Genomic DNA, 17,289 nt, shown 5'->3' on the forward strand with positions numbered 1-17,289 from the left:
CAAGGAAGCTCTCTCTTGGCTTAAAATATTGGGGTACTCGCGTGGTGTGGTGGTTTCCGACAGCAAGCGCGCGTGTGATGTGATTAATTTGGGAGAGAGGAATCTTTTGGAGTTGGGTGTCATTGGCTCTCTTTGCCGTGAGGAATTGTTGCTTGCACCGGATATCACTATCCGGCATGTTCGACGGGAACAAAATGGTATTGCTCATAGTTTAGCAAAGGCCGCGAAGGATATTTCTACACATCATGTTTGGAATGAGCCCCCTCCTTTTGTGGTGGGTCATCTCCACGTACCATGCTCATGTGCTCAATAATATATCCTTCTCTTTTCTTCAAAAAAAAAAAAAAAAAGTAATGAAATTAATGAGCCGGCAACTTGGCTAATTGATAAATACTTTTGAAGATGAATAAACGTTTCTCGAAAATGGGGAGGTAAGTTAGATGAAAAAGAATCAACTTGCATTGACAAATGAAATAAAAGGATTCGTTTCACACAACGTCAACTCTTAGAAATTGGTGTAAAATCTGATCTCATGGATACGTTTTGGATTCTCTCGATTTACACACAAATGTGTGGGTGTTTGTTTTAAATTATGATGTTAAACTATGAGTGTTTCATCATTTTATTAAATATATCTATCAATCTCTAAATCTTATAAATTATTCAACTAGAAATTGATTGAAACATGAATGGGGAGTGGAAGATCAACTCTTTTAAGTATGTGTATCTAATAATTTTTAAAAAATCATCCTATCTTTCTTCGGAATGATAAATTTCATAACATTTTTTTTTGAGACAATTCATAGCATTAGTTGGTCATGAATTATTATTTGGATATAAAAATTATTAGAAAATTCATGTCCGGCCCGAATAACAATTTTTTTTAAAAAATAGTATAAAAAGGGAAACTGAGTCGTGATAATGCAAAAGTTATTATTGGCATTTATTTCAGCAGTCCAAGTAAGACCAGAAGAATTGGCATTTGCCATTATTAATATACTTTTTTAGGCCTTATTAGGCATTGACTCAATAAAATATACTGTCCTCCATTATTTGCTTAATGAATTTAAAATTTCTATTTCCATCTAATTCTAGTCACTATTAATTTTGCAAGTGTACAAATTAATGCATTGATCAAATTTATCACTTAAAAGACATGAATTTTACTATAAAACATTATGAATTTATTGTGGAAAATGATGAATCAAAAAATTTAATTTTTCTCTAATTTACATCATTCGAAATTTGAACTATAAATTCAATAAGTAAATTTATAAATCAATCGTAAATCTTCATAATCTAAAAGCTAAAAATAATTCATACGCTTAAAATTTATTCACAAAATCTCTTGTACACTCGGATGTACCGTACATCCGAATTGATCAGTACTTAGATCCTGACTCGCATGCTGATTCAAACCCACATCCTAACCCAAATCGCGTAAATTACACTATTACGTTACACAAATGATGCTGCTTGTAAGTGACATTATTCAATTATATAAATGACACTGTAACATTTTAAAATGTTATAGTGTCATTTTTAATCTTATAATGTTATTTAAAACATTATAGTGTCATTTACAATCTTATAATGTCAATTACAAGAAGTGTCATTTATATTTCTAAATGGTGTCAATTATATACAATGTCATTTGTATAACATAATAGTGTCAATTACAAACAGTGCCATTTGTATAACTGAATAATGTCATTTATACAATTTGAGTCAGGATGGGGGTTTAAATCAAAATACGAGTCAGGATCAGGATACAAATCAATCCAAATGTACGTACACTCACAGTGTATCCAAGACCACCTCAAACGTATTTGAACAACTCTATATGTATTAATAAAATATGCTATAAGCATACTGACATTTTCTAAATTGATGCACTACGTATTTGAACAACTCCATATGTATTAATAAAATATGCTATAAGCATACGGACATTTTCTAAATGGGATAATATTGCATCTACCCCACACTCAACATATTTCCCTGGTTTTTCCACTAAAAATGGGTTTTTAACGATAATTTCAGCACCTTTTGTTTTCCACTTTGAGAATTGGTCTGTTTCCACATTAGCAACTAACCAGCAAATACAAATGAGAGACTTGCAAGTCAAATTGGGTATGCTGTACCAAATTTCAACTAAAATATGTACATGTGGGCCCATAAATTAAGGGTATAATTGACAATTCCATCATTAAATATTATGCATTAAATTGAAGAATTAAAAATAAAAATAAAAATAAAAATGATCTTACATCTTAACGTTCAAAGCAAACACTTCAAAACAATTACATCAGAATATACTACATAATACATCAATAAATTTTTAAAAAATATTTTGTCCTCTTATCTTTGTCAATTTGATTCGTTCATAGTCAAAAGAATTCAAACAATTAAACGTAAGTTTAGAACTATAATTATAAATGTGCAATGACCAATTACCATAAAATCGAAAAACAACTTTGTAAATCTCACTGAACAAATCACTGTAAAACTGTAAAGTGAGCCACATTACTTTATTTTAAAGTTTTCTCTACTTTTTTATTTTTTGAGAAAATCTAAAGTTTTCTTAAAATATACATTATGTTAAAACATAATTAGGGGTAATGGAATTAATAAAAGCCCACTAGTTCTTGGAATTTTCAAAGCGAAATTTGCCTTTACTTCAGATATTTGTGCAATGGCCAAATTCAAATGAATATGCGGAAAGGTTACTGTGTTTTGGTAGAAAATACATTTTGCCGACGACAAATGAAAAGGAAATTTCACAAATAAAATAATGAATTATTTTAAAATTATAATTTTAACATAATTTTTTAAAATATAGCGAATTAAATCACCACATTTTCAATTTTCGCAGTCCTATCTTTCCAGTTTCATTTCGGTTCTCCAAAATATCGAATCGAAGCTTACGTAAATTAGTAAAGACGATATCTTTTTTATGAGGCTTAAACAATCCCAATTCATACGATTTCAATTATTTTTTTTCTCAAATTATAAGGAGATTGTATCCTATATTTGTATCACAATTTCAAATATTCAACAATTTTATAGAAAACAACTTTATAATATGAATATTACGTGACGAACTAATCCACATAAACCCTAACTCAACAATCCGACGATCGAAAAAAAAATTAAAAGGGCGAAATTATAAAAATTGAAAAGATAACGATCTAATATACCATACTTAAAAAATCACGTTAAAATAATAAATTCAAACTAGTAATTTATAATTTTATTAGGCAAAACTCCGTATACTTACATGCTATAACCTTTTTTTTTTTTTATATGAGCGAAAATGCTACCTTAGTTTGTAAGCAATTTATGGAGTCACGAATTTTGTGTTGGGCAACTGAAACATGAAGTGTAAGAAAATATTTTTGCATGAAGATGAATAAAGATAAGAAGCGGCATCACGACTATATACCCAAACTCAGACTTTACGCACGCGTTTTGAATGAAGTAAACACTTAGTCAGAATTATACGTGTAATGCATTTGACTATTGAATTGACACACATGGCGCGACGCCAATTAACGGAATAATTTAATACCAACTACCATTTAACTATTTAGCTTCACACCCAAAATTCAATCAAATGCTACAATTTGCGGCAGCATTTTTTAAGCAAGAACCCTCACCTCACCTTCCTTTTGAATTTTAACCAACAAATTCATATTATAAATACCATCATTAGTCATTCAATTCATTTCACCAAACACCAAATTTCCAATTCCAGCAGCGAGCAGTGCAGTCCAGCCTACTCTGCCTGCTCTCTCTCTCTCTCTCTACCTCTCTTTCTCTCTCAAGCTTGATCGGAATGGAGGCCCGCCGCCGTGAGAATAAGCTTAAGCTCGCCGATGAGTCGGTGAAGGCCTCCGACGCCCTCCCGCTGCCGCTCTACCTCACCAACGCCTTCTTCTTCACTCTCTTCTTCTCGGTGGTTTACTTCCTGCTCCTCCGGTGGCGCGAGAAGATCCGCAACTCCACCCCTCTCCACGTCGTTACTGTCTCCGACATCGCCGCCGTCCTCACATTCGTCGCCTCCTTCATCTACCTTCTCGGCTTCTTCGGCATCGGCTTCGTCCAGTCCATCATCATCCCCCGCGCTCCCCTCGAGGACGTCACCGACGATGAGGACGAAATCAGCGATTTTGACCGTTTGATGGTGAAGGAGGATTCACCTAAAATCCCCTGCGCCGCCGCCGCCCCCAAATCCGATTATCTCAAAATTGAGAAGATTGAGGTTACCGACGAGCAAGACGAGGAAATTGTGAAGTCGGTGGTGGAGGGGAAGATCCCCTCCTACGCCCTAGAATCGAAATTGGGCGATTGCCGCCGCGCCGCGGCCATCCGCCGTGAGGCTTTGCAGCGGATAACCGGAAAGTCTCTGGAGGGGCTTCCTTTGAACGGATTCGATTACGAGTCGATCCTCGGACAGTGCTGCGAGATGCCGGTGGGATACGTGCAGATTCCGGTCGGCATTGCCGGCCCGCTGTTGCTGGATGAGCACGAGTACTCGGTGCCCATGGCGACGACGGAGGGGTGCTTGGTCGCGAGCACAAACAGAGGATGCAAGGCTATCTACGCCTCCGGCGGCGCCACCAGCTCCCTCTACAGGGACGCCATGACCAGAGCTCCCGTCGTCCGCTTCCCCTCCGCCAAGAGAGCCGCAGAGCTGAAGCTCTTCCTCGAAGATCCTCTCAACTTCGAGACCCTCTCGATGGTGTTCAACAGCTCCAGCAGATTCGGGCGGCTACAGAGCATCAAATGCGCCATCGCGGGGAAGAATCTGTACATCCGATTCTCGTGCAGCACGGGGGACGCCATGGGGATGAACATGGTGTCCAAGGGCGTGCAGAACACCTTGGACTTCCTCAACAACCAGTTCCCCGACATGGACGTCATGGGCATCTCCGGAAACTACTGCTCCGACAAGAAGCCCGCCGCGGTGAACTGGATCGAAGGGCGGGGCAAATCCGTTGTGTGTGAAGCCGTCATCACTGGAGACGTAGTGAAGAAGGTGCTCAAGACCGACGTCGCCTCCTTAGTGGAGCTCAACATGCTGAAGAATCTCACCGGCTCCGCCATGGCCGGAGCTCTCGGGGGCTTCAACGCGCATGCTAGCAACATCGTCTCGGCGATCTACATAGCGACGGGGCAGGATCCGGCGCAGAATATCGAGAGCTCGCACTGCATCACGATGATGGAAGCGGTGAACGACGGGAAGGACCTTCATGTCTCAGTAACGATGCCTTGCATTGAGGTTGGGACAGTCGGAGGCGGGACTCAGCTGGCGTCGCAGTCGGCGTGCCTGAATCTGCTGGGGGTGAAGGGAGCCAATAAGGAGGCTCCCGGATCCAACGCCCGCCTCTTAGCCACCATTGTCGCCGGTGCGGTTCTTGCCGGAGAGCTGTCTCTGATGTCGGCCATTGCTGCGGGCCAACTGGTGAAGAGCCATATGAAATACAATAGGTCTAATAAGGATGTTGCGAGCATGAAGTCTTGAGCAATGAGATTCTTCTTGTTTCCAAATAATAACGGTGCTAGCCATGTAAATGGAGGGGAGGGATATAGCTTAAAACTTTTTATTTAATTGTTTCTATTCGGTTATATTCTTTAGTAGACTTTTGTATTCTGGATTTCTCCTTAGTTTATGAGGAAGGCAAGTATTTCAATGAACTCTGGGGCTTCTCCTATAAAACTCTGAACTATATATCTCTCCTGTTCTTGGTATTGTGTTGCGCTACCTAGAAATTTTTATACTCCCTCAATCTCAGTTATAACATCTTTTAAAAAAAATAGCGTACGTTAAAAAAGTAAATGAAGAAAGAGATAAAATTAGAGAGTAACAAAATAAAAAATAGGAGAAAGATAAAGTAAATGGAGAAAGAAATAAAAAGAGTAGATAAAATAATTTATTTATTTTTTAAATTGAGACATTTTAAATGCGACATTTCAAAAAGAAAATTGAGACGTTATAAATGGGCTAGAGGGAGTACATGCTGTGATTCTCCATTGAGAGGGGAAGTATACGAATTTTTTCAAAAGATTAAGGGTGTTTGGCTAAATTTATTTTAAGAGTTTATACGATATTTCAAGAGCTTATAAGATGTCAAAGTATTTTGATAATTGAGCTTATAAGATAGGGAGAAAAATTTTAGTTAGAGAGGGAAAATCTTTGTTAGAAAGAGAAAGTCGAAGATATATCAAATTTGAATAATACTATATGATGAAAATAAAAAATTATAATTGAGTTATTTTAGTAAAATAAATGTTGCATAAGGAAATGAGAAAATAAGTTGGGATAAAAGAACTTAATTTTTGGGATCTTATAAGTCTTAAACAACTTATAATATTTTTGTCAAATAACTCCTAAACAGTTTATAAGCTATTTTAAAGAGCTTATAAGCTCACTCAAACAATCTCCAAGCTCGTACCATTCTCCGTTTGCGCGGAACAGGAGCATTATTTAGTTCATGCATAATATGTTTTGGAGGCTATAAGGATAATTCTATTTATCCAATATTATATTCCATGCTATTTATAAATTAGAAAAGGTGTATAAAAGAAAACCTATTTTCAATCCATGATCCTATATAACTATGTTGATATCAATTTATTTTTCCAATATTGAGTATATTCCATGCTATCTATAAATGAGAAAAGGTAAATCAGAAATGCATGCTATTTTCAATTCATGATCCTTAAACATGAGAAAATAACTAGTACTTCTTTTAGTACTCGTTCCACTAATCGTACAACTAATATTTATTGTGCGTATTTATGTGTAAGTAGATAAGATTTCAAATAATACGAGCTATCATTTTATCTAAAAAATTTCATTAAATAAATCAAATAATTAAATAAACAAATTTTAAAGGTTGCGTCACGATGAATTTGAACCCATGACCTTTGATCTTGGACATTAATCATTGTATTGTTATACAGGTTGAAACTTTACTTACTTGCATTTAACCCTAAACTTTTTTTTCTTATCAGAGTCGTACAGTTTACAGGTTATTTCTCCGACGTTTTTCTTTCTAATTTGGAGTGGACTTCATATAAGTATACGTTTCCATTCCAATATGTTAATATATATATATATATATATATATATATATTTAGTAAGAAATTATGTTATAAGTATATGTTTTAATAATCTCATATTAGCTGTCGAGGGACACCAAGAGAATCATCAAGTCTTGCTTATATAGCTCTCCATATTTCAGACGAAATCAGTTGAACGAAGAAGTTCTGTAACTCAAATCATTACTAATAAAAAAGATTTAGTTGTTTGTTAAGTGATGGTACCCAAAGATTATTGAAATAATAAGCTTCTTCATAGAGATTAACAAATGCAAATTACAAACTCTACCAAAGAATGGCCAAATAGAAATCCAAAAGCTTTAAGACTTCATACTAGCAACATCCTTATTAGACCTATTGTATTTCATATGGCTCTTCACCAGTTGGCCCGCAGCAATGGCCGACATCAGAGACAGCTCTCCGGCAAGAACCGCACCGGCGACGATGGTGGCTAAGAGGCGGGCGTTGGATCCGGGAGCCTCCTTATTGGCTCCCTTCACCCCCAGCAGATTCAGGCACGCCGACTGCGACGCCAGCTGAGTCCCGCCTCCGACTGTCCCTACCTCAATGCAAGGCATCGTTACTGAGACATGAAGGTCCTTCCCGTCGTTCACCGCTTCCATCATCGTGATGCAGTGCGAGCTCTCTATATTCTGCGCCGGATCCTGCCCCGTCGCTATGTAGATCGCCGAGACGATGTTGCTAGCATGCGCGTTGAAGCCCCCGAGAGCTCCGGCCATGGCGGAGCCGGTGAGATTCTTCAGCATGTTGAGCTCCACTAAGGAGGCGACGTCGGTCTTGAGCACCTTCTTCACCACGTCTCCAGTGATGACGGCTTCGCACACAACGGATTTGCCCCGCCCTTCGATCCAATTCACCGCGGCGGGCTTCTTGTCGGAGCAGTAGTTTCCGGAGATGCCCATGACGTCCATGTCGGGGAACTGGTTGTTGAGGAAGTCCAAGGTGTTCTGCACGCCCTTGGACACCATGTTCATCCCCATGGCGTCCCCCGTGCTGCACGAGAATCGGATGTACAGATTCTTTCCGGCCACGGCGCATTTGATGCTCTGCAGCCGCCCGAATCTGCTGGAGCTGTTGAACACCATCGAGAGGGTCTCGAAGTTGAGAGGATCTTCGAGGAAGAGCTTCAGCTCTGCGGCTCTCTTGGCGGAGGGGAAGCGGACGACGGGGGCTCTGGTCATGGCGTCCCTGTAGAGGGAGCTGGTGGCACCGCCGGAGGCGTAGATAGCCTTGCATCCTCTGTTGGTGCTCGCGACCAAGCACCCCTCAGTCGTCGCCATGGGCACCGAGTACTCGTGCTCATCCAGCAACAGCGGGCCGGCAATGCCGACCGGAATCTGCACGTATCCCACCGGCATCTCGCAGCACTGTCCAAGGATCGACTCGTAATCGAATCCGTTCAAAGGAAGCCCCTCCAGAGACTTTCCGGTTATCCGCTGCAAAGCCTCGCGGCGGATGGCCGCGGCGCGGCGGCAATCGCCCAATTTCGATTCTAGGGCGTAGGAGGGGATCTTCCCCTCCACCACCGACTTCACAATTTCCTCGTCTTGCTCGTCGGTAACCTCAATCTTCTCAATTTTGAGATCATCGGATTTCGGGGCGGCGGCGGCGGCGCAGGGGATTTTAGGTGAATCCTCCTTCACCATCAAACGGTCAAAATCGCTGATTTCGTCCTCGTCGTCGGTGACGTCCTCGAGGGGAGCGCGGGGGATGATGATGGACTGGACGAAGCCGATGCCGAAGAAGCCGAGAAGGTAGATGAAGGAGGCGACGAATGTGAAGACGGCGGCGATGTCGGAGAGAGTAACGACGTGGAGAGGGGTGGAGTTACGGATCTTCTCACGCCACCGGAGGAGCAGGAAGTAAACCATGGAGAAGAAGAGAGTGAAGAAGAAGGCGTTGGTGAGGTAGAGCGGCAGCGGGAGGGCGTCGGAAGCCTTCACCGAGTCATCGGCGACCTTAAGCTTATTCTCACGGCGGCGGGCTTCCATTCTGATTAATCTCACTAAGTTAATTCACCTTTAGAGAGAGAGAGAGATCAAACAGTGTAGGCTGGAGTGTAGTGCTCTGCTAGCTGCTTGAATTGGAAATTTGGTGGTGAATTGAATTGAATTGAATGATTAGTGATGGTATTTATAGGATGAATTTGTTGGTCAAAGGGAAGGTGCGGCGCGGGTTCATGACTTTGCAAGTGCAGCTGCCTATTGTAATCTTTAATTGACTTTGGGAGTCTATTGTCTAAAAAATTGAATTTAGGTGTAGCTAATGTAGTTATTAAATTTTTGGCGTTCTCCATGTGTGTTAATTAAATAGTTTATTGTAATAATGCATTAAATCCGCGTGAGGGCATAAATTCAATTATTTTGACTTGAAATGTATTCTTCTTTGTCTCAATTCATTTGTTTTCGTATATACTCCCTCCGTCCACATAGAGGTGGAGTGGAGGGCACCCGTTTTAATAAAAAAAAGTTGAAAATCGTGATTTTAGTGATAAAGCCTAGTATTAGGCTCACTAAATTTTAAAAGTAAATTAAAGGTGGATATTTTGTAAATGTTGAGTATGAAGAAGATTTCAAAAAAATGAAAACACACAATCTTTATGGACGAACGAAAATAGGAATAAACACACAATCTTTGTGGACGAATGAGTATAACACAGTAAACAACTCAATAATTGATCCATTAGGTTTTGCCATTACACAAGGGTGTGTTTGGTACACTATATAAGCCAGAATTATTAAATAGTCTTAGCTTATATGAGTGTTTAGTAGCCTATGTTATTAAACAAGTCAATCCATAATAGTTCAACAATTCGATCTTATTCTACTATTTCACCTTGATAAATAATATTTCATCCATCCTCATTTTATGTATCTTAAGCTAGATAGATAATTAATTTCATATTTTTAATATTATTTATTTTAATTTTATTAATTATACTATTTTTAAGCATGAATACCAAACACATCCTTAGTTTTATTATATTTGGAAGTGGAGGACCATCCATAGCCTTTCAATTATATAGAAACCTTAATTTAGGTAGCTTCCATATATAAGACAAATCTGATCCAAACTTACACTGCCCTTTCCCTTGAATATCATATGATAGCCTAAATAATGACAAATAAACATGATTGAATCAAAAAGCATATTTTAATGAACAAATATAGACATACATGATAGAGTTTTTTTTAGTTGATACATAATACAGTTAATATTTTAAAATATCTAAATATTCTCCCGTCCACAAAATATTTTTCTTAAAATAATGGATATGAGGTTTAAGAAAACTTAGTTTGTGTATTTAGTGAGTGGAAGGGATCTCCAATATTTTTTTTTTTTAAAGGTAATAGTTAGTGGATTTATGTGAATCTATTATTAACAATATATAAAAACATGTGAGAATTTTAAAAGTAGTACTCCGTAATTAACAAGATTATGTCCAAAAAAAAGTAGGAAGATATTTTGTGGACAAACGAAAAAGAAAAATTGTAAAGATGTTTTGTGGACGGTGGAATAGCCATTTTTTGCTTAAAGTGTTGTTTAGCCTTTAATTTACGTGGGCTAGTTTGTATTCACGATTAAAAAAATTGTGGTTATAAATTATAGGCAAAAAATATGATCAATTCACAACTAAAGAAGCTTCATAATTGTAAATTGTAAGTAAAATAGGGCCAAGTCACAACTAATAAGCTTCGAAATTGTTAATTATAGACAAAAAATATGATCAGTTCAGAGGCTATCATGTGAATTGTAAGCAAAATATGATTAATTCACTATTAAACAATTTATTAAACAAAAAAATAATATTAATTGATAATATTATTCCTAGAAGAATGGTTCCATAAAAGGTGAATTCTAATAGATTATATCTATCATAATTTTTTGAAATCAGATTAGTTTCACGTGATATAATTCGTAGCAAACAAATAAATCCTAAAGTTAAAATTGTAAAAGTGGCTATCTTGATGATTATTTTCTATCTTTACAAATGTAAAATGAATATTTTAGTAGTTAACTCTATATAATACTACTAGTATATGTTTTTCATTTGGGTGACTAATTTTTATCCCTAATTGAATTTTAGAATTCATGTATTCTATGGATTTTTTAATCACTGTTTGCCAGTTTCGTTTTATGGGGAAGCTAACTAAAACTAACATTTATATACTATAACAAATAAAATTTCTTAGATCAACATTTCTATATTATTGAATGGCCCTTAATTATTTTATTATAATTGAATGACTGTGGATGTAGGAGTCGGGTCACACTTATACTCCACTTCATAAAAAACAAAACTCACTACATCACTTAGAAATTAAGCACGCACGCGGATTGAATGCAGTATAATAGTATAAGATTATTCAATACAAATGCATTAGCTACATTTGATTGACTAACAAAATTCATTTAAGATTACAATTTGCCGAGGCAATTTCAAACTCCCTGTTAGAGTCATTCTTTAACTCTAATTAATTTATTATTTTTAAAAAATATATTTTGCTTTTTTTTTGTTCAGTATGAAATCCGGAAGATTATTAAATTTGAACGAGTCTCTATAACTATCTCCTACAAAGGTGAAAACAATATTGTGAAGGATGTAATCAAATCTCAAAAAAAAAAAAAAAGCTAAAGTAAACTCCTATTTCGTAGGAACCAACTCCATATCCTTAACTGAAGTGGAGAAGTGGACATCATGACCTAAAAACGTGATTGAGACGTGCAAGGGAAGGTCTCGAGCTCTATATATATGAGAGATAACAGTTGGAGAAAGACACGCAAATTAAGAAATCTTGTATTTTTTTTTTTTTTGAGAGAAACGAGAGAAGATCTATTGAGCACATTGGCATAGAACATGGAGATGACCCTCCACAAACAACGCGGGTTCATTCTAAACATGAAGTGTAGACACATCCCTCGCAGCCTTTGCTAAGCAATGAGCTATAGCATTTCGATTCCTTCTAACATGACGGATCCTAAAGCCAGACAGCAACAGAAGCGCAACATGAAGGATGTATTTTGTTTTAGTGAATTGTTTTCTCACCTATAGGCTTATATAAAGTAGGTTATATATGGTAGTATTTGGATTATGTATTTGTTTTTGTAAAAGTTCACCAAGAATTCTCAGTGGATTATTTCGTCATATTGGCATCCACAAGTTATAATTATAACTTGTGGAAAATTCATTCTCGTATCTTGTTTTTTCATTCAATTTTCGTTGTTGTTTATACTCTGTATTGTTGTTGTGCGTATTATTCGAACATCGTGCACAATGTTCTGTTTCAGACGAAGCAACACTTTCACTCCCGAACCCAAACCGCGCCTTCTTCTTACCAACAAATTCATCATATAAATATATCGTTATTCATTCGATTCAATTCATTGTGTAGTACACTCTCTTTTTTTTAAGAAGAAAACCATCCCTCCATTTTTTTTTTGGCGTAGTGAATTAACTGAGTGGCATTAGGATGTGGGCCGTTGGATATAAGGTGGGCCGTTGGATATAAGGTAGGCCCATATTAACTTGCAGGCTCGGCCCATACCCAAAAAGAAGAAGAATCAGGAACTGTCCCAGGATAACTTCCAGTTTAAGTCGGCCCATATTAGAAATGAGCAGGTAAAATTATATTTTTGTATTTAGAAATAAATTTAAATAGATAAATATATAATTTTATATATAAAAAATAAAAAATATATATATAAAATATAAACTTAAAATATATTCCTTCTATCCCACTTATAATTACACACTTTCATTTTTAATTTTTCCATTTATAATGACAATTTCTTATTTAAAATAATATGTGGTCCCTGCTCATTCTACATACCTCAAATAAGTGAACGCCGCCATTTTTTAGTCCCTTTCTCACAGTGGGGTTCTCTGAATTACAATAAAATGAAAGAAGAAAATTTCTCCAATCTCCCTCCATTTTCTTTATCACAATAAAATGAAAAAAGAAAATTAAAACTAGAATAAAGAATATGAAGAAGAAGATAATTTTTGTGTCAAAAATCGAGTGGAGAAGTTGTGTATTTATAGGATGAAAATAGAATAATACTAAAAAAAATTGAAGAATGTCGTTGAGACTTGCAACGGCTAGTAAAAAAAATCGACAATTTAGTCGTTGCCCAATTTTTTCTCGATTTTTTTCCCGGCCCATTTCCTGATTTGGCCGTGTATGGGACGCGCTCGCCCCTCTCTCCTCGCGCACCAGCCGCGCAAAAACAAGCGAATCTCGCCCCTCCCAGGCGTGGCAATGGCAGGGGGCTCGCACGAGCCGGGGTGTGAGCCCGCTCCTCGAATCCCTTTGCAGATACTCTTATTCTTAATCTTCGTGTTTATTTTTATTATGTCATTATAAGTTGGACGAAGGAAGTACTAATTAATAAAAAAACCGTCTGCACGAGCGCCCAATCGTGCCCGGCTTGGCCACATCATGATGAGTTATAATCGTCGATCACCATCTCTAATTCAGCCCCTCTTTAGAAAAATAAAATGTTGAAATGGCAAAATAAAAGCAAAGAGATTAGAGTAGCCATTTGATAGAAACAATAGAAGGAAAAGAAAGAAAGTGATGAGTTAGAAAGGTTCCAAGAGGCCACGTTTTGCTTTCTCGTCGACAGTATATACAACCTAAATTTCGATTTGTCGGCAACTGCTGAGTATATGATTAATAAAGAGTGGGGTAATTCGATGCTCTTTTTCTGAAATAAATAAATCAAAAAAACGTTTTTGTTAATATTGTACTTTTCTAACATTCACTCTTTTAATTCTACATTTTACTTTTCTAACATTCAATCGTTTTATCTATATTTCTAAAAAAAGAATGTATTATAAACAATATGATAGTAGTTTTTAGAATAAACGCACTAATGTCAGTAAATGAGAAAATAAATTCACTTATAATTACAGTAGATGGGATGTCACGACCCATGACAATCAAGGGAATGTTATTGAGAATTGTACTATCTCAATTACTCGTTTTAATAGAAGTAAATAACTATTAATTGAATTAAATTTTAATTATCTCATGACTTGATATGTTTTACTCAATTTTTTTCTATCAAAATGGTTTGAAACGTATGTAATTTATTGTTTGTTTGGATGTATCAAATCTTTTTTGTTAAAATAATGTTTTTTTTGCATCATGAATAGCATGACTTAGAGCATTCATATTTATTAAGTCATTGCTTGACTCATCTATATTTCAAATTCATTATGAGTCAAGTACTGTATTAAATTGGTTCATTATATTTGATTCATATGAATTAATTGGGACGAGTCACTCGTATGCTGCTATCAATCGACTCGAGCCAGGCGCGTGCAAATTATGAATCAGCTGACTCATCCATATGAGTCGCCTCTCGAGTCACCCCACCCTACATCGACTGATTCATCGCCAAAATTGTTTCGAGCTAGCGAATGAGTCTGCCCGCTCTAAAGAGTACAATTATACTTCAATAATATGTATTTCATTTAAAATAAATATTTTTTATACTTATATCACGCATAGCAAACAAGTTCATACAATGTGGACACATATGGCGTAAATTATAGTAGTTTTTTAATTAATAAATGAAAGTAAAGTAGTTACTGCAGCCACAAACCTAAGATTCCCCAATAATGAAAGAAAAGTATTAGTAAAGAAATTTCCCACGATTTAGGGAGAATTAACATACGTTGTGGTCTTACCATCCCAATTTTTAATCTTTATTTTTTAAAAAAAGAATAGAATAGAAAGTGTAAAAAAAAAAAGGACCCATCATCAGTATTGGCTGTAAGCCTTTGAAAACCCGAATAAAACAGGCTGTAACGCAGCTGTGCTTGGAACATTACATTCCCAATTCTTCCTCTCCTTTCTCTCTCAAAGAAATTTCTCCAGCAAAATTGAGGTCAGAATTCGCGAAGCTTGAATCCAAACAATCATCATGAGCTCCGTTTTCCAGCTGCAGAGGAAGCAATCCCTCCCTCTCTCACAGTCGGGGACCCGGGAGGCGTCGGGCCCCGGGATCCGCCGCCGCCTCTCCTCCCTCTCCCTGAATCTGAAGATCCAGCCGTCGTCCTCCCCCGCCGCCGCGTGGGCGATGCGGCGCTCCAAATCCGTATCCGCCATGGGCGAATACGCCGGCAGCTCCGTCAGGAAGTGGTGGGAGTGGGGATGGGGCTGGATCCTCACCCGAAAACCTACCTTCGCCGCCGATCTGGAAATGAACGAGGAAGAGGTCGCCGCCATCGGCAGCCACAGCAGGGGCAGCTGGCGCCACGTCTTCTACAAGGTCACCTCCCAGCTCCGCCGCAAGCTGCTCGGCGCCGACAATGTCGGCCTCCCCCAGACCTTCCGCTACGATTCCTTCAACTACGCGAAGAACTTCGACGATGGAAGGTCCGCCGCCTCCCTCATCCACTGATTTCTTCTACTGCTCCGATAATCGTTCTTTCATTATTTGCCGGTGTTATTATATATATATCTATATCTATAATCCGATCTCGCTCTCGCTCTGGCTCAATTCCTGCTGCTGTTTCTCTATATCGAAATTCAATCACGCGTTATCGGAGGGGGATCGGCCGGCATCAAATATCTCATTGTGCGTGTGATTCATATATAGCGTATTATATGAATTTGTATGATATTCTTTTTAATTAGTTCGTTTCATTTATTATGTGTAGCTTGGGTTTGTAATTCCTTGAATTTTGAAGATGACCGCTTAATTGTAAAATGTTCCCTACTCCAATACCTACAATTCTCGAAAATTTTATTTATTTATTTATTTTATAATTGCCGACAGCATCACAATTTTTGAATTAGACAGCACCACAATTTCTGGTAGGTGTAGTGTGTGTGTGTGTGTGCATATATTAGTGACATGTGTTTTTTCCGAGCTTCTTTCTCAGCTCAACTTGTAAATGTCGGTGAGCCATTCTACATCTCCACCGACTGAGGTGTTAATGTAATACTTGCATTTATTAATAATGAAATAGTTAAGTATGTTATGTTCATTCATAATGAACATACTTTAATTATCCCTAATTTGACATCCAAATGGTGTCATCTCTTGTTTGTGTGAACAACGGGATTTATGATTTAAACTCCACCGCTCATTATTCTTCAAAAAAGAAAAAAACTTTAAGTACGTATGCATGTACACGCACGAACTCTTGTTTGTGTGAATAACGAGATTTATGATTTAAACTCCACCGCTCATTCTTCTTTAAACAAGAAAAAGGGAAAAAACTTTAAGTACGTATGCCGCGTGTACACGCGCGAACTCTTGTTTGTGTGAATAACGAGATTTATGATTCAAACTCCACCGCTCATTCTTCTTAAAAAAAAAAAAAAAGTACGCATGCATGTACACGACACATATTTAGGGTTAGAGGTCTTTATTTATAACAAGGGTTCAAGAATAGATGCAGGTAGCTGGTAGACATAGTGGAAGTAAGGTTATTAAATGTTGGACAACATGTTAGGCTTGTCCTCAATTATTGGATACTTATTAAGTCAATAGGGTCTAGGGATTGATTAGAAGAATAGACTGATAAAAAATAACGAAGCTTAGATTAATTGATAAAAATATTTCCTTTTCAATTATCACGAAAGAGAAATGAGTTTTTTTTTTATTTAATAAAATTGAAGAATAGACAAATAGAGTAAATTCATTTAATTGAGTTTAGTGTACATAAAGGCATAAGCATTAGTTAGCGAAAATAGGAAGAAAATGACAAGATACCAAAGGAAGCACATGATCTCTAAGAAGATATTCAATCGGTGCAGACTTTATTCTATAAACAGTGAAATTTAGGGTTTAAATATTGATGTTTTGTTCCAATTAAAAAAAATTAGAAAAAATAACAAAGAATGCACATGGTTTTCATGATTGGAATTGGGTATTAGTCATTGACAAGCATATGCTACTCATATTTAAAATGCTAAGGTTTGGAGAATAATGACAGGTCATCCAACTTGAGGGTGATATGGAAATTAATTAATTCATTTTGTGTTTTTTTTACACAAGTAAAACACAGCTCATTTTGTAACCAATGACCTCTCAAGCTTCCTAGTGAGGCACCCTTCATAGGGATTGAACTTATGTGTACCTAAAATGAAGAATTACATCCTTAATAGGGATTTATGGACAGATATGTATAAAACAATTGGG

At 37.2% G+C, this 17,289-nt stretch overlaps 3 protein-coding genes across 3 annotated transcripts; 2 read left to right on the forward strand and 1 right to left on the reverse strand.

The window, feature by feature from the left end:
- Positions 1-3,596: 3,596 nt before the first annotated feature.
- On the forward strand, positions 3,597-5,722 carry LOC131020849 (3-hydroxy-3-methylglutaryl-coenzyme A reductase-like). Its single transcript, XM_057949893.1, has one exon. The coding sequence runs from the start codon at positions 3,839-3,841 to the stop codon at positions 5,525-5,527; it is 1,689 nt and encodes a 562-aa protein (XP_057805876.1). The 5' UTR covers positions 3,597-3,838; the 3' UTR covers positions 5,528-5,722.
- Positions 5,723-7,339: 1,617 nt separating this feature from the next.
- LOC131020852 (3-hydroxy-3-methylglutaryl-coenzyme A reductase-like) lies at positions 7,340-9,235 on the reverse strand. Its single transcript, XM_057949895.1, has one exon. It carries the CDS (start codon positions 9,117-9,119, stop codon positions 7,428-7,430), a length of 1,692 nt encoding a protein of 563 aa, XP_057805878.1. The 5' UTR covers positions 9,120-9,235; the 3' UTR covers positions 7,340-7,427.
- Positions 9,236-14,774: 5,539 nt separating this feature from the next.
- Positions 14,775-15,883, forward strand: LOC131020856 (uncharacterized). The gene has a single exon (XM_057949902.1). It carries the CDS (start codon positions 15,061-15,063, stop codon positions 15,538-15,540), a length of 480 nt encoding a protein of 159 aa, XP_057805885.1. The 5' UTR covers positions 14,775-15,060; the 3' UTR covers positions 15,541-15,883.
- The last annotated feature ends 1,406 nt before the right edge of the window (positions 15,884-17,289 follow it).

This window comes from Salvia miltiorrhiza, chromosome 4 (assembly GCF_028751815.1).
Source record: "Salvia miltiorrhiza cultivar Shanhuang (shh) chromosome 4, IMPLAD_Smil_shh, whole genome shotgun sequence".
In the NCBI taxonomy this organism is placed as follows: Eukaryota; Viridiplantae; Streptophyta; class Magnoliopsida; order Lamiales; family Lamiaceae; genus Salvia; species Salvia miltiorrhiza.